The 18,353-nt window shown below is 33.1% G+C and overlaps 3 protein-coding genes across 3 annotated transcripts; all 3 read left to right on the plus strand.

Moving 5' to 3' along the window:
* Window positions 1-4,545: 4,545 nt before the first annotated feature.
* On the plus strand, window positions 4,546-8,314 carry LOC144556661 (PKS-NRPS hybrid synthetase cheA-like). Its single transcript, XM_078305049.1, has 3 exons — window positions 4,546-4,763; window positions 5,387-5,746; window positions 6,271-8,314. The coding sequence occupies exons 2-3, from the start codon at window positions 5,396-5,398 to the stop codon at window positions 8,122-8,124; spliced, it is 2,205 nt and encodes a 734-aa protein (XP_078161175.1). The 5' UTR covers window positions 4,546-4,763; window positions 5,387-5,395; the 3' UTR covers window positions 8,125-8,314.
* Window positions 8,315-10,790: 2,476 nt separating this feature from the next.
* On the plus strand, window positions 10,791-11,562 carry LOC144557193 (two-component response regulator 24-like). The gene is made up of 2 exons (XM_078305724.1): window positions 10,791-10,997; window positions 11,230-11,562. The coding sequence occupies exons 1-2, from the start codon at window positions 10,791-10,793 to the stop codon at window positions 11,398-11,400; spliced, it is 378 nt and encodes a 125-aa protein (XP_078161850.1). The 3' UTR covers window positions 11,401-11,562.
* A 4,949-nt stretch (window positions 11,563-16,511) lies between these two features.
* On the plus strand, window positions 16,512-17,296 carry LOC144556662 (two-component response regulator ORR41-like). The gene is made up of 2 exons (XM_078305050.1): window positions 16,512-16,744; window positions 16,929-17,296. The coding sequence occupies exons 1-2, from the start codon at window positions 16,541-16,543 to the stop codon at window positions 17,097-17,099; spliced, it is 375 nt and encodes a 124-aa protein (XP_078161176.1). The 5' UTR covers window positions 16,512-16,540; the 3' UTR covers window positions 17,100-17,296.
* Window positions 17,297-18,353: the final 1,057 nt, after the last annotated feature.

An 18,353-nucleotide genomic window follows, 5' to 3' on the forward strand; every position in this document is an offset into this window, starting at 1 on the left:
ATTACTATTATGCATATTCCATATTAGTCTTTACTAATAAATTGATACTTTTATTTTCAAAGTTAAATATGAATGTTCTTTGTATGAAAATAAAATTACTAACTAAAATTTACAATTTTAAATTATCTTTACTATTTTTTAGATTAATATAAAATCAATACTTTAAATAGTTTAAAATATTTAGATCACATGATTTTTTTATTGGTCTAAGTATATTTATATTGAATGATGATCAAATGTCTATCTAAACTTGATAAAATAAAATATTAATGTGTAACACAAACTGATATTATAAATAATAAAAGTTCGATGGCATGTCACTATAATAGAGTGGTAAATGAGATGAGTTTGAGCGAGTTATCTCCAACTCTCAGCTCATTTAGTAAATAAACGAGTCAATTCGAGTTGGGATGTTAATAACGAACTGTAAAGCCAATTCAAGTTTAGCTCATTACCAACTCGAGTTGGTTCACAACTTGTTTATAACTTGTTTGACTAGTTAATTTTTTTAGTTATAATTATATACTAATAATAATTTATCTAAATAAAAACAATTCAAAGGATTTATTTAGAGTTTATCTAAACACAAACAATTCAAACATAATTAATAAGACAAGTAACAAAATAAAAGATTCAAACAATAACTTAGGAGTTATTTAGAAGGGTATGGAATTTACTGTGACGAATTTTCTGTAACTCGAGTTGTTAATGAGCGAGTTGGAGTATATTCAAACTCAGCTTATTTATTAAATGAGTCAGCAAATTCAAGTTGGAATTGCTTCGAATTGTAAATAAATGAGTTAAAACGAACAATTAGCGACCGAGTTACGAATTTGAGCAATTATGTACAATGTATAAAATATAATAGTCTCACTCTAAATTTTTGTAGATAAATGGATCTCTTATGGTGTTTTCTAAGTTTGTTCCTTGAAACTAGACGGTCAAGTGGGACAGCTAGACAGATTCCAGTTGCAAATAGCGATTCGAAACCTGGCTCGAATCAAAGAAGTCTGGTTTGAACTTCTAAGTCCGATTCAGGAGAGGAGAGCTGAAGCAGAGCTTGAGATCGTCTGAGGCGGTGGCTTAGCTGTAGATGGTGTGGCACTTCCCTCCAAAGCAGCTCGCGACGAGCGGTTGCCTCTTTCTCATCGGTGCCACGCTGATAGTGACGGGGGCCCACATGTCATACGAAAACATGGATCGACAGAAAGCTCGTGTGGCCGCACGCCGGGAGTTCGTCAAGGAATACTTCCGAAAGAAATTCGATTTGCCATAAATCAGAGTTTGGGGAATGTCTCTCTCTCTCATTTGTATCATCTTTTACGAGCAAAGCTTGTGTCTTTTGTTGAGGAAAGTTTCTTGATTGAATTTTGGGTATTTACATAATTACAGTTGCTGCTACTTGTTTCTTTCTCCTGGATTTTGTTCAAATAGAATTTTTGTTTTCTCAGCCTCTCAGGTGCCCAACATGCATACTGATACCAGTTTGTGATGCTTTGCATTGGGAAGTTATAATGCTACCTTTGAAGAGCATTCATACCAGTATCAGTATAAGTACACATACCAGTATTATACTGTTAGAACAAGTTTGGTTGATATTTCTAGCTCTGAATAAAATGTAATTGTTATGCAGTCTATGCAAATGTCATTTATCCTTCTAATATGAAATTATCAACACATGACATAATGGGATGAAATTAATTGATGGATTTGAAGTTAAAATCTGAAACCTTTTATCAGTCAATCATAAGGTTAAATCGTACCATAAACATCACCCTAATTTATTATTTCAATCTCGTAATCAGTTCGTGTTAATTTCAAAATTGTACCTTTAAAATTTTGAAGACTTAAACATTGTCATCAGCATGTTCACTGGATGGCTTCCAAAGCAGTGGAGCTTCATTTTCTACAATCTTTGTATTTGACGGTGAACATATCTCAAGATGAGGCTGTGGTTACCTAAAGGTCAAGAGTTCGAGCTCCGCTTACGACTTCGTAGCCTCTGCGAAGATTTATAAAAAAGACAGCAAACATATCTCCTTAGCAAAAGAACAGCAATTGGTCGCAGTATTAACTGGTATACTGAAATGTTCTTACAGTAACCGAATTTGATTGCATAGAGCTTCCAAATTATGAGATGAGAGGTAACTGTTTAGTAAAAATGTATTGGGTTAAAGGAATAATTTTACCTGTACCATTTATTTAATGCATGGATACAACTTAAAGATGCTTGTAGGAAGAAAACTACATATACTAGCTAAATAGAGTAAGGCTACGGTATTTTGTAAAGTGCGGATCAATTGATGCTATTGATCTGAACAATTCAAGATGATATCCATGTAAAAATGTACTTGGAGACCAAATTTATATTTTTCATACTTTTTAGATAGGTATAAAATCACATGATCTAAAGATTTTTGAACCATACAAAAATAATAATTTTTTTTTATCTTTTTAAAATATAGTAAAAAAATTTCGAACAAAAATGTAAAATTGAGTCTCCAGTTCAACTACTACATATGGAGATCAAGTTGAGCTGTTTTATAACAAATATTTGGTCCATAAAAACAGAAATATGAATTAAATTCCAAGCTTTAGTTTGGCCCGCTAAAATGTTGGATCTTAGATGGGCTGATCGAACCTATATTACTTAAGGAACTCTATTTTCTGGATAAACATGTCTGCAGCCCAATTGAAATTTCAATCAAGTCAGATGATACAAAACAAGTAAATTATTGGAAGGATGTTTTATTTTGTAGTAGGGTTGGGTTGTATTGCATCAAAATTTTATACGACAAGTACTTTTCTAGCCAGGATTTTTTTTTTTCGGAACTTCATCTTGAAAATACAAATTCGTATTGATAAAAAAATAAATTAATCTTTATGGATTTTTTTTTATATTTCTATATTTCTATAGATTTAATCTTAAAAAAATAAATATTATAGGAGTGATCGTAAAATTTATTAAAATAGGACTTGATTTGATTGTAAAGACGGGAGGAAAATTTTGAAAATATGCTTAACTTGATTTAAAACTTGAAAGTGAGGATATATATATTCAAAATATTAGAATCATATTATATTACAATTTTTTACATGATCAATATGCAAATGCATTGAATAAATTATAACAATCAAGAGCTTTGCTTTCCGTACAGAATCAAACGACATAATGAAATAGTAGGGAAGAAATGTTGAAAAAGCTTAATTTTCAACTACGTACTTTTATGAAGTATAGATTTATAACTGCAATTATAGAAGGGCTTTGTACTGTACAACCAAATTAAATACATGAAATAATTACAAATAAGTTATTTGTAATTATTTGAAATAACCCTTTTCTTTAAGTTATTTCTAATTATTTGACGATTTTGTATAAAAAAAATTAACTAAAATGAATTAACACGAATGAATCATTTTGAAATACCATGGGCTTTTGCCAAGCAATATTAAAATGGTTTAATCTATAAAACCATGATGCATGAACCAAGTACTATAATTTTCTTTTTTCCAAAAGAAAGATGCAATATGGTGGTTTTTTCTATGATATTATGAATTCTCAAAAATCAAAATGAAGTACTCTTTTAATTGGGAATTATTTGTAATGCCACGGGCATTGTAACAAGTAAATTCTGGTGTTCTTTTTTTTTTTTAATGTAAAATCATGATTTATGAACCACATACAACAATAACTTTTGTTTTCCAAAAGAAAGAGCGCAATAAATTGTGATGAATATTGGTGGTTTTATAAACCATAAAGTAGAAACCATCAACACAACACAAGCGGATCATTTTGTAATACCATGGGCTTTTAATAACTAAAGATATTGCCTACAGGCTTGTTTACCAAAAAAAAAAAAATGTAAAATAAAATAAAATAAAGATACAGCGAGTTTACAATAAACCATGAAAATCTTAAAAGATATCATTCTAGTTTGGTAGTAAACACCCGTTATTATTTTTTTGGCAGTAAACCACTGTATTTAATTAAATACAGTGATTTGGAAAAAATAATCCACTATTTTCTTTTTGGTAGTAAATTTTATGTTAAGTTTTTTTTTGTTTCTTGCTCCTCTATATATCCTTAATATTCTATGATATATATTTTTGTTGATCCGTAAATTGAACGTTTAATACCGATAAAAATAAAATTTATAATAAAATCATAATTTTCCAAAGCGACATGACGCTTATCGGCTTATGGCCTTTTGCATACCTGAAAATTGCTGATTTTTAGTGAAATTGTTTGGTGGTGGTTTCTAGAAGTGTTTCAAATGGTCATATTCAAATTACCAGATGTAGTATTATCCTTGCTAGTTTCAGCAAAATCATCCCATTAGAAATAATGACAAAATAATGATATAGTTAGAAAGGAATCATCCAAAATTTATTAATTCCGTGGAAATGGGAATCTTAAAAAGAAAGAAACATATCGAGCATTAACGTGTTGGGCCTGATGGGCTTTTTAGTATCATAATGAGTTCATACCCGGTGGGCTTTTAAAGAAATCGGAACCCGACATTTCCTCCTCTTTCTTTCGATTAATCTTTTGTTTGTTTATTGCTTCATTTCATTCCTTTTCTTTTCTTTTCTTTTCTTTTCTGGCGATTCGGATAAATAATTTCTCCCTTTGATCTCGCCTCGTCGGATTCACTGACGACTCTCGATTGCCACCGTCGGAGACCAACGGCTTCGCGGTGTAGCGCTTCCTTCTCTTTTCTTCTTCGAAAGGTGGTTGTGGTCCTCTGGATTAACATTTCAAGGTGTCTTTTCGTTTTCTTTTCTTTATTTATAGTCCTTCTTAGGGGATTTGAGAGATGGAGAAGGTTTAGGGTTTTTGCACGCCCTTTTGAAGGGAATCAAAGTGCCATAGGGTTTTTAAAAAGAGGTAGGTATTTATGTAATTGAAGGGATTTTAGGGACATTTTTGCTCAAGTTGTTGTTGATCATTAATCAATTAAGTGAGATGGTCATTCTCTGTCGAAAATGCCACTTTAAGATTTTTCACCGACATTTTGGACAGAACTTGTATCAAGATTGAACTTGAGGGTACCAATTAAGGTATTGAATTAGGTATTGAAATTGGTTACATCCTTTGTGGGATATGTACCAATTGGGGTCTATGCAAATTACTTGTGCCAGAGACAAAATTGATGTAAAATCTAATCAGGTATGAATGGCATAATATTGTAAAGTAACCTCTCTTTTGCTGACCCTGGTACTATGCTACCATTATTTGACATTTGCATGCAGAAATTTTATTAAGGGGCATATTTGTTCTTCATTCTAGGTTAATAAATGGACACTCACATAAAGGCACTTCTTATATGCACTACTAAAACTGTTATAAGAACTTGTATAATCATATTGCAATTTTTCTTTCTAGATTTGAAAAATGGAGACTCAAATAAAAGACATCTCGCAACTGCTAAACTTGAAGTTTGACACCCGCAACGAACTGCTATATGCAGTGCGGCGATTTTATGCGGCAAAGGGCTATGTGCTCTCCATACGTGGCTCCCGTCCTGACAAGTATGTGAACCTACGCTGCGAGAGAAGTGGGTGTTACAGGGACACTCGGCAGGTACCGGCCGAGCAGAGAAAGCGAAAGCGAACAAGTCGTCTTATTGGATGCCCATTTGAGATCCGAGGGAAGAAGCAAGAGGAGGGGTTTTGGATGGTTGAGATTAGAGAACCAAAGCACAATCATGGTATTGATGTTGAAGTGGAGGGAGAAGGAATGGAGGTAATGTTGCTTTGGTTGAGGCTTTTAGTACCATATGGTGTTATTTTGGTGGGTATACTGACGGCAATACCCGTACCATAAATTTGGTGTTTTTGGTTCACTGTGTCGGGAACTTAAAATTATACACATATCTTTACTGTACCGTGCTGGTTCCAATACAATGCAATACATGTACTGCTAGAGCTAAAGTAGATATATTTTGTTGAGTTGCAAGCTTGGTAATGTCTCTGTGTTTTGTTGAGGACTACCATTCTGGTCTCAGTGCAATACTACTGTACTGTACTGCACTGTACCTGCATACAAGTTCGTGTTATACCTTACCGTACTGTACCTTTTACCAGAAAATTGTGTCAGGTCTGTTTAGTGTGTATAATTGTTCTATGGTATAATTACAACACCTTACTGGTACCATGACAAAATTTTAAAAAGTCCTGCATGGATTTATGGTTTGCTGGCTAAAGTTCCAATGTTTGTAACCTAAATAGTTAAATGCTACAATTTTGTATTTTTAACTTATCTTGTAGGTTGAACATGCCGAAACTCAGCTAAACACAAATTCAGAAAATTTCGTCATAGATGAAAATATTGCATTAGAAGAAAATGTTGTAGAAGAAGAAAATGTTTTAGAAGAAGAAAATGAAGCAGAGGAACAACAAGAACAAAAACAGGAGCCCACAAGCACCGATCTGGTACCAGTGCATGAAGAGAATGCTTATTACCAACTTTTAAATTCAGAATTCAGAACACGCACAGAGTTGATGCAAGCAGTTCGAGGATTTTATCAGGCAAGGGGCTACATGTTATCTACACGTGGTTCACGGGTTGACAAGTATGTGGTCTTGGGATGTGACAGAGGTGGGTCCTACCGAAATACACATAAAGTTCCAAATGTTGAGCGACAGAGATCAAAGAAATCCAGGCTAATTGGTTGCCCGTTCAAAATGCGGGGGAAAAAACAAAAAAATGGCTTTTGGGTGGTGGAAGAAAAAAATCCCACACACAATCATGAACCGGCCAATGATATTTCTGAGCTCTCCTTGTCTCGGCGATTAACAAGAGATGACATGGCAAATATAGAGGAAATGACAAAATCAGGTCTGACACCACGTCAGATTTTGAGGGCGCTTAAAAAGAGGAACCCAGATCTCAAAGCTATCACTAAAACCATTTACAATGCAAAGGCAAAGATTATGAAGGATAAATTGGCTGGCAGGAGTACAATCCAAGCATTATTTGATGAGCTAGTCAAAGCCGGTTTTAACTGTAATTTCTTACAGAATCAGGAGGGGCACCTCACGCATCTTTTCGCAGCACATCCTCTATCAGTAGTGTTAACAAAGTGTTTTTCGAATGTTTTTGTGATTGATTCTACACAAAAAACCAATGGGTATAAGATGCCGATGCTGTCTATTGCTGGTCTTTCGAGTTTTAATACTGCATTTTATTCGTGCTTTGTGTTTCTCGAAAGGGAAGATGGGGAGAGCTATGTCTGGGCTTTAAAATCATTTAGTAATATTCTCGGACGGGATAAAGAGAATCAGCCTATTGTATTTGTATCAGACCGGGAGTCTGCATTGACACATGCCATAAATGTTGTTTTTCCAACAGCCACTAATATTTTTGGCTTATGGCATGTTGAGAAAAGTGTGAGAGATAATTGCAAAAGATGTTTTGAAACAAGAGAGGAATGGGATGCATTTTTGTCTAATTGGAAGAAGGTCGTCTCCTCCCCAACTGAAGCTGATTTTTTCCAATCTTGGAATGAGTTTGAGTATTTTCACTCTGAGAAGGCATATGCCATAGAATTTCTAAAACAGGAATGGTTGCCATGGAAAGAAAAATTTATCAATGCATGGTCTGACAAGTGCTTGCATTTTGGCAACTATGCTTCTTCACGTGCAGAGGAGGCACTTGAGAAGTTGAGGAAGGATCTGCATGTGCCAGCCGGTGACCTCCGAGAGGTGAAGAATAAGTTCTGTTCAACTGTTGAAAAGCAGTATAAAGAGATGATAACTCAGCTTGAGAGTGAGAAAATTAGGGTTCTTTATCATTGTTCCAAGGTTTCTCTTTTCGAGAATATTTTGTGCCGTGTGTCAGAGCATGCGTTGGTGGAGTTGTACAAGCAGTACGAGAAGGTTAAGAAAAGCACAGTAGATCCTGTTTGCACTGGAAGGTTTACGGCTACTATGGGTCTCCCATGTGCCCACACAATGGTCAATTCTGAGGCATTGAATCTGGATCTGGTGCATCAACAATGGAGGATTGACACAAGATTGTTACCGAGGCGAAACCCTTTGATAGGATTGAAGGCAAGAAAGGATTTATGCCCTTTCGCTGATCTTAATGGCCCCCCGGCTAACCAGTTGCTCATTACATGAAGTTATTAAGTACCATCTTTTGCAACCCATGTTATATAGATAATATTTGTGTTTATTTTCTGTTGTTTATTTATGGATGCTGTTGGTTTCCTCTTTTCAGATTGTTAGATTAAAATGATAGATGAGCATGTTGCATGAATATGCAGAACAATTTGTTTTATCCAGGAGTTACTTGTTAGTAGGGTTTTGGTATACCGAGTAGTACTAGATCTTGATGCTGTTTGATGTACTTTCGATGCTTCAAGTCAAGTATCCTGAAATTGTATCATCATATAAAATATCATCGTCTGGAATGTTTTTATTAAATCAGGTAAAGAGAAAGTGAAAGGAATTCCCTTCTTTAAATATTAGACAGAAGTTGCAACTCCAATAGCTTGTGTCATTTCTGTGATTGTAGAGATGTGAGAATGTACTGAGCGTCCTCTCTCTCTCTCTCTCTCTCTCTCTGTTTCTATTTTAAAGCTTTGCAGGGAACGACGAGAACGTTGTAAAGACAAAAAAATAACATTAATCGATCACGCATTAATCAAAATTAAAAGAAAATACATAACCACTCTGATCACATATCATTCAAAATTAGAAAAAAATTACATAACCACTCTAATCGAACTGATATGAGCAGAAATCATTACAGCTATGGGGGTCAAATCATATAAACATTTCATGCCGAGTATGGGATGTCAATTTTATTATTCATACTATTTTACTTACTTTAAACTATATATATATATATATATATATATATATTAAAAAATTATGTATAATAAGCATAGAAATTTTGAAAATAAATGGGGTTAATCCATTCACTCCATGTAAATCTGCGCCAACACCCCCTTGACACCAACCCACAGTAGAGCTAGCAGTATTTGCGCCAACACCCCCTTGAAACTCTCAGAACCTCTTAACCTGATTAGGAGGCATCAGTTCACCTGCAACTGCAAAAATGTGTCCATTTCGTAGCATCCACAGCATCAAGCAGGTGCAACTGAAAGTAGAAATCATGGTTCAGGTCCTAAACTTTGCTGGCTCCGGAGATCTGATCCTGTCCTATGATTTGGTTGATACCAGTTGAACTGAGACAATTGGTACGAGGAAAGTTACCAACTGAAAGGCCCTTAAATTTCTGTGAATTTTCAATTTTATTTTAAAAAAACTTAAGATTCTTCTTATTTAACACCAATAGATGAAAATTTTGGCTCCACCACTGGTGACAAGGGGTACCCTAAAAATGGTCAAGGAGAAAACAAAGGCATTGTAGACACAGGAAAATAAAATATATTCAGCTACAAGTAAACTGTAAAACGTAAGCTAAGTTGCAAATAACAGAAATATGAATTCAAAATTATAACTAACACACAGGTAATATTTCAAAACCAGAACTTGTTTCGCAAATCTCAATAAAATCAATAAGGACCCAATCCTTATTTTTCCTCAAAATAAAAAAATTCTAACAAACATAATAAACTAATAACAAAAGTGGTGTATGTATATAAGTTGTAATGGGATATTACCACCATTTTATATCAGTATGGTACTATTATCATGCCTCAGCAACAAATACAGTATATGAAACCCTTATGTATATTACAATGCTACATTGTACCACATATCAGTAAATCTATGGTCGTGTGCCTTGTGATTAACTAAGCCAACGTGATTTTTTTCTCAAAACCGGGGGTAAATTTAATATTGATAAACACATGCATTTTTCATGATGCGGTGAGAGTCAAGTGAATTGAATGTTCAAGATAAAATTTTATATTGATGAGAAAACACCAAATATAACATTAACTTTCAAAGCAATGTTCATCATTAGATATGCTCGTAACATTATAATGCAATTTTTTTTCTTTTCACTGAATCTGAGTATATCGAAGTTGGGAGAAAAACGACAAATAAGGATTCACAAATCTACCTTTAATGATAAAATAAAAAACTATACAAGTTTAATTTCAGTTAGGTATATGTGTGAACAAATCAATGATATAGTCGTTTTTAAAGTACTGCAAATGTAGTATATCTTGTGCGTTAAATACGATCGATGGTTCTATAAATAACCGCGTCTGACGGTAGGAGTCACATAACAAACTCTATTATTTCAATACATACCAAGTTTACCAAGTACTCTGATAGTTCTTATTTCTTCCTGGTATTCCCTACTTCTATTTCTATTTCTGTGTACTTTGTTATACTTTTGTATTCTTCATTCAAAACAATTTGTTTTCTTTTGCATAGATATTACTGGTATATACACATACATTTCTCATGTTGTCTTTTTTAAGGATTCATGGCCTTAAAAACTGATCCATTCTTTGGAATTTAAGTTTGCTGAATATTACATTCCCAAAGCAACCATTAAAAAATAAAGCAGAATTATTTAAGATATTTGTTTAATTAGCAGCTGTTTTTCTCCTTAATTTTTCTTTATTTGTTCTGAAACATCCATCACAAGTTTTGAGATCACTATATCAACACAAAAAGTTCAATGCATTGTCCCTTATACTATAAACTGAATTAGTAGTAATCTTATATATTCATAATTAGTTTATTGCATTTCACAACAATATTTTTTTCCCATAAGAAAATTTAGAAAATTACTTTTGCTTATTTTCTTTTCATACAGTTGAAATAAATTTATAACCACACTAATTAAATATTCAGACCTGATGGCAACTGCTCAAGTTGTGAAAGTATTGATTGTCGATGATGATTCTGTGATTCGAGGGGTGCACAAGATGTTACTTGCCCGCTTTGCAGGTTTTCAAATTACCGAAGCAGAAAACGGGAAAGTTGCTGTGGATCATTTCAATGATGGAAATGAATTTGATTTGGTGTTAATGGATAAGGAAATGCCTGAGATGGATGGTGTGAAGGTAGTTATTTTAGTATTCGTAATGTTCAATCATATTATGGTACCAATAAATTGTTTTAAACAATTATAGAAATTTTTAGATCAATATGATACTTTTTTCATATGCATGTACCGATAACTAGAAATTAACTTCTCAAAGATTAAGTTTAATTCCATAAGAATCTCTACAAACTCTACTTTTAAAGATGTTAAATGTTTATGTTAGATATTAATCTTGATTTTGCTTTTGGTAGGCAACTAGGACCTTAAAGGAAAAGGGAGTCCACACAAAAGTTGTGGCGATTACCGGTGATGAAAGTGCTAGTGGAGCGTTTCTCGAGGCTGGGGCCGATGCTTTTCTCGTAAAGCCTACCAAGCTGTCTGAACTCGTCAACTTACTGAAGAATTTCAACCTCCTCAATTGAAGTATTGTGCTTGTGTGCTTCTTGTTGGGTGTTTGCAGTGTTTTTATGTGAGACTTGCTTATTTAATATTATATAAAATAAAGGACATGGCCTTCTCATGCCTATCATACTTCGTGTGTGAGAATGATAGATTGTCTTGCGTGCTTATTTGAGTTGAGTGTGTTTAGTATATGGTGTGTGCTTAATAAAATTATTTTAGATTGAAATAATGAGTTTGCCTTTATGTGTATTTTTTTTTTAAATCATTGACAGTGGTTGTCAAAGTTCAAGAGAAAATAAAAATCTGTTACAGTTCAGCCCATCATCTTAGCAAAAATTATACCACAACCATCTTTCCTGCAAGATCTACCTCTGCTCTCAACTGCTTCCCATTGAACACCATATCATTTCTTTGACGCCAAAGCCACCAGCACACACATATCATCATGTTGAGCCACTCATCCTTCCCCAATGATGTTTGCTGCTTAACCTCTAGCCATGAATTCTCCCAAATAGCCAGTACCGACTGGTCCTGTACCAGTGATCGTACCAGTATGCGTTTTCTTCTGATTACAATAAACTTGCCACAGAAAATATTAACAAATTAAGGCCTTGAAATTAAGAAAAGGGTGTCAACGCAAAAATTGTGGTAATTGCTGGATTAGCAAAACGCTCCATTAGCACTTTCATGATCAGTAATTGCCACAAATTTTGCGTGAACTCCCTTTCCCTGTTCTTTTTTATTCTTCAGCTGAGCAGGGTTACAGTTTAAATAGCCTTCAATTAGGGTTTAGGAGGTTGCCAACAGCTGGCATTAATTATCTCCTTTCTTAATCACATCAAACGGTTCAATTTGATTAAAATTTCAAAGAGGCCACTGCCACATAGTTTTTTTTGGCATGTTCTTCAATTTTAATCTTAGTGCTACATGTGTGTGAGCAATCTGCAAGAATTAATTTCTTCATGGTGCCATCATCGTTAAATCTTCTTCTGTGCAGTCCTTTCGTGCTTTAATTTAATTGGTATAAATTTCCGCTCTCATTCTTCACCTTTCCCCACACCAACTTAATTATCCTAGCTCGACCCATAGCCAGAATTTGCTGACATGGAACTCTTTATTTTCGCTTGAGCTTCCTCTTATATTTTGGTATTGTAATATTTATCAATTTTTCAATATATTATACCTATGGGCTATGGGTTTCACATAAAAAAAAAATGACGTTTCAGTTAAAGCTGGAGTGACGAGGGATATTGCACTTAAAGCTCCTACTGAGGTTGGAAATTCCCCGATCCTATATATATATTGAAGGCAAAGGATGAAGTTTATGTACAACTTAAGGAATTATTTAAATCTTTTTTTTGTCTCTTCCGACTTTTTAAAAGGATGGCATAATATATCTAATTTCAAAATTTTAACAGTATTATGTTTAAAACGAAATATATATTGCTGTATTTTTCAGTTGTGCATTTATAGTTAATTTGGAGAATTTTTTTCATGCGCTTAGGTCAGTTTCTTTCATTTAATATTAAGTTTTCTTTTTTGTTTCTTATTTTGAATGCATATATATGTTGTCGAGATAGACTATCATGTTTTGGGAAGTAAAGATAGTGTTTAATTATTTTTCGTTTATATTTTCATTTTTAAGTTCAAACAATTGATCTCAACTTCTCAACATTATCTTCATATTCATATGTGTTTGAAGACCAAATTATACTTTTTTGGGAATTTAATTTTTAATATTTTTTTAGAATTTTTGAAAATCACAGCTTTTCATTAAATAAAAAAAAATAATAAAAATTCAGAAAAAACACTAATTTTTAAAAATTCTACAAAAATAGCAAATATTTTCCAAAAAAAGTAAAATTTGGTCTCCAAGCACACTACATTATAAAGATCATATTGAGAAGTTCAGATCGACTATTTGAACTTTGAAAATAAATATATGAGCGGAAAGTAAAACACCCTCCTTACTTCCCAAAGCATCGTAGCATCACTCATGTGTTGTCAAATACGTTCATAAATTACAAATTGTGTTGTCAAAATTATTATTATTATTATTTTTAATGAAACCTAATTACTTTTCAAAGCATCGTAGCATCACTCATGTTTACATGGTTGATATATTTTTCTTTTCTAGCCACTAACCGACCAACACAAAGCTGTACGGTACCATATCACTTTTGGAAGATGGTAAAATTAGGGGTGATTAATTGTTTTCCTGAATTGGCATACTTTCAATTTTCTTTGAGAGGAATTAATTAATTAATTAAAGGTGAACTAATTTTATATCCAGGAGGTATCTTCCTAAGAAAAATAATTTAAATTCTCAAATTGTAAGTATTTGTCATCAATGTGCCTACAATATATGTATTCGTGCTGGAATTTTTTTTATTTTGCTCCTCCTGTTTGTTTAGAAACAAGCTTAATTTTACAAAAAATACATTTAATGACATTTAACTGTGGGTCATTTAACGGTTTAATTAGTTCAATTACTATTTTCCATCATTTAAGAATTTTAGAGAATTTTAACCGTAGGGGACTAGGAGGTACAAGAATGGGAGAGTATCCGCGAGGATAAAATTGACTATCAACGAGGGTATACCGACAAAAATGTGATTTTTTTTATTAACGACGATAGTATTCACGAGGGTATACTAATAGTATCGGTCGCGGATTCTCCAAGATTAAACGTTGGATCAACACAAGTTTAATCGTATTTTTTAAAAATTTAGAAATGAAGACAAATTGTAGCACATCTAGCTAGCTTGGTTAATTTATGACAATAACAATCCTTGAGCTCTAATCTTGTCTCATTATATTATGAATTGAATATCATGGATTTCGCTTATCCTTTCAGGACTGGAGATGAAAATACGGTTGCTGTACCACATCATTTTTGTTGTTTTCACGAAGTAGTACAAGTTGGGCTATAATTAATTTGATGATGAATTATATTTTATGCATCTTTGTTTAAATCGATGACGAGATCGATGTATTAATTATTTATACCTTTTAGTGTATCAAGTTATATATAATTTAAGAATGGTTATGTAAATTCATGACAGAGATTGATCCAAATAAACAACACACTACTCAAGATGGGTTGCTAACGAGCAAATTTACTTTATGGTGTATTTTTTTTTAGTTCGTTCAAAAGGAGCACATTTTTACTTGAAGAAGAAATATGAAAATAGAGAGCATATAATACATATTAACATATCTAGCTTTCCAAAGTATATATGCTTGGCATATATGTATAATGCTGAAACATTAACATGACACGTTAACACATATACTAGTAAATAAACTAGTCAGAGGCAATTGTACAGAAGAAATTTGCCTCTACGATTCTATCACAAATATATATAATATTTGAAATGTCTTTTCAAAATGTTAAAGAAAGGTGAAGTTTTCAGCAACAGATATAAGCTAGATGACATGATAAATTAATATAACCACATTTGGATCCCAGGTATGTACTTGTAAACAATTTGATGAAAAAGGGAAAGCAAGAGGTACTGTGGAACATTAATTTCTAATGTTTTATCTGGCACTGGGCTGGCACTGGGCAAACAACTTAGAGCTGGCTATGCGAGAATTTGCAAGGGCTTTTTCAAAGTGCATTGGACAAGGCCAAGGAAGTTACCTTTGGTTTTCAGACCAGTCTCAACAACTCCTGTGTATACTAAAATATATTATACTTTGTATTGCATATTAGTAAATCTGTGGTCATCCGCTCGCTCGTTAATTAACACCGAGGATTTTTGTCAATACCAGGGTAAATTTTATGTTGACAGAGGCATGCAATTTTGTAGATGCAGTGAGAGTTAAGTGAATCAAGTGTTGAAGATACAATATCTATAATAAATGGGACAAACACCACATACAAAATTAAAATAAATTAATCTGGAATTTGCACTGTGGTTCTTTAGATATGCTCATAAACGATATAATGCAATTCTTTCTTTTTCTTTATATTGAACTATATCAAAATTGACAGAAACCGACAAAAACCACCAAATCTATGATATAGATTGCTTTTTCTAGTACAACTACATATTTAACAGGTAGTATATCTAGTGCGTTAAATGCAATCAGTATTTCTTCTATAAAACATATCTATAATAAATGAAAAAACACCAAATACGACATTAAATAAACCAATCCTATTATATATATGGCCTGGATAATTCAATGTACTCCTAAATGATATAGTGAAATTTTCTTAATTCTTTTTTCTGAATCTAACTGTATCGAACTTGAGAGAAACCAACAAGACTATGGACAAGTGTTGAAAATGTAAGACGTAGTATATCTAGCGCGTTAAACGTGATCGGTAGTTCTATAAATAACTTCCTCTGATACTAGTAGTTGCTTCATATCAAAATTTGCCAAGGGTTTCCAATCAATCCTATTCTTTCCGGTACTACATATCTATGTTTGTTTTAGTTTGTTTATTTTTGCTTTCTATAGATTTCAATATTGTAATCTGTTGTTTTTTGCTTGTTTATTTTTGGTGCATGACATACAAGAATTTCTTGTGCTATAGTATATAAGGATTCATGGTCATGAGATTCATCGATTTTTTGGAAGTTAGGTTTCAAGAATATATAGGAAGAATGCATCTATTCCACAAACTAATTATATTCCAAAAATAGTCATATCAAAAAGAAATAAGCACAAGTTAGACTTTTGGTTCATTATTAGTAGATTTTTTTGCTTATCTATTCTTCATTTGTTTGAACCATTAATTGCAAGTTTTTGATCTCTATATCTACATCAAGTAAAATTAGTTTTTGAAATTAAATAGATATTTAATGCATTGTCTTCCCAATTTCACATTGATGTGAAAAACAAAATAGAGAGAATTTAGTTTTATAGGTTATATAATCTTGCAAAGGAACTTCCAAATTAAGTAGCAACTCAGTGGTACACATCAATTAGAAAATGACGAGTTCAAACTTTTATAATACAAAAATTAATGGTCAATTAATCACTACGGTATTCGTTATCTTATATAGGCATATTTTTTCAGTGCATGTCACAAAAACCTTTATCCATATGAACATTTATAAAATTCCATTTTACTGATTATTCTTTGTAAATAGAAATGTGTCATTAATATATCATACTATTTTTTTTTACAGACTAGACTGGAATATGGCAAGCAGTCAAGTTGTGAAAGTACTTGTCGTCGATGACGAATCATGGATTCGGGGGTTATATAAAAGGTTGCTTTCTCCCTTTGGTTTTGAGATCACTGAAGCAGAAGATGGAGCAGCTGCAGTGAACCATTTCCTTAATGGAAATGAATATGATCTGATATTGATGGACAAGCAAATGCCTAAGATGAATGGTGTGGAGGTAACAATTTTAGTACTCATAATGTTCAATTAATCCTAATATTGTACTCAATTAGTTTCAAAAATCAAAGAAAAATTTAGTCCCCTAACTGAAATCGGTCCAGAAAAGAACTTGTTGGAGATTAATCAGCTCAATACTTGAATTTTGAGGCCTAATATTCTGAGCTTAATGTGTTTTTTGATAGGCAACTAGGGCCCTGAAGAGTATGGGGGCCACAGGAAAGATTGTGGCAATAACTGCAGACGAGAGCTCCATGGAAGCGTTCATGGATGCAGGTGCTGATAAATTTATGACCAAGCCTATTGGGCGTTCTGAGCTTGGTGACATACTGAAGACTTTCAACCTCCTCAATTGAAGTGGTGCTTCTATGTTTCCAACTGGGTGTTGTACTTAGCAGTATTGTTATGTTTGTGTTTAAGTAATATTTAGTAAGAAAATAAAACGACATGTCCTTCTCAAGCCAAATCAGGCATTGTGTGTCAGAATGATAGATCTGTCTTGTTTGCTTATTTGAGTATATATGGTTGTGATGTTGTGTGCTGGTAATAATAAATTTCTTTGAATTGAAGTATTAAGTTGTCTTGGTGCATCAAGTATTAATGTATCGTTCTTATGTGATTATTTCGCTGGGTTACATCAGGTTAGAGTATGTAACCTTTTGGTGTTCTGGTACAGGTATGGCCATGGAGCGAGATGTGGATTAAGCTATTAGAGTAATTATGAGTGTATATAAGTAGAATTACAAGAGTATTTCTAGTAAAATAGTAGATCTAGAAATTTAGAGGGTGATTAAGGGTGGTTAGAATAATTTTGAGTAATTTAGAGAATTTCGTGAGAATAAAGAAGTAGATCTAGGAATTAGAGTCATTTGACTCATTGTAAATATGTTTTTTTATTAATAAAATCGTTGTAGATACGAGAGTTGGCCTTTTATATGTGACAAGCTTACAAGAAAAATTAATGAAGAATCTATTATATTCAACTCAATTATATCACAATGTGACACATCAGCGCTACGTAAGCTATTCTAAGCTGAGATGGACAAACGATCTTCAACAATCTGTTCTTGTTACTCTCCATTTGCTTGCAAACTGAACTCTCAAGTTCTGCAGATTGCGGCCCACTGATCAAAGGTTCCTGAGTGTAACTGATATGGTCAGCTTTTAATTCACTAGGTCCCTGTGTCAGCTTTTAATATTCTGCCCATTTCACTGCATTTGTTGCCCTTTTCTTTTCCTTCCTGATCACCGAGCCCTTTGACTAAGTCAAAATTCATTTCTTTTTCGTCCAATTTAATCTGTGCTCGCGACACAAGGTAATTTGATGGCAGTTCTTTGTTGTTTGGAAGTCATGGATGCTTCTTCTTTCCCATAGAATCTCCATTAAAACCACACCAAAGCTAAATACATCAACCTTGTTAATTATCATTGCAGTAAAAAATGCACAAATTGAAAGAAAATAAAGACACATCCAGACTTTGATAATGGAGTTCTGAGAAGATATTTAGGATGGCCATCTAGTTAAAATTAAGTTTGTGATCGTGACACAAATATCTGCGTATATGTCCTTAGAAATTTGCATCTTAGTGTGCGCTTTTCACTATTTCAAG

Source organism: Carex rostrata, chromosome 7, assembly GCF_964058835.1.
Source record: "Carex rostrata chromosome 7, lpCarRost1.2, whole genome shotgun sequence".
Taxonomy (NCBI): domain Eukaryota; kingdom Viridiplantae; phylum Streptophyta; class Magnoliopsida; order Poales; family Cyperaceae; genus Carex; species Carex rostrata.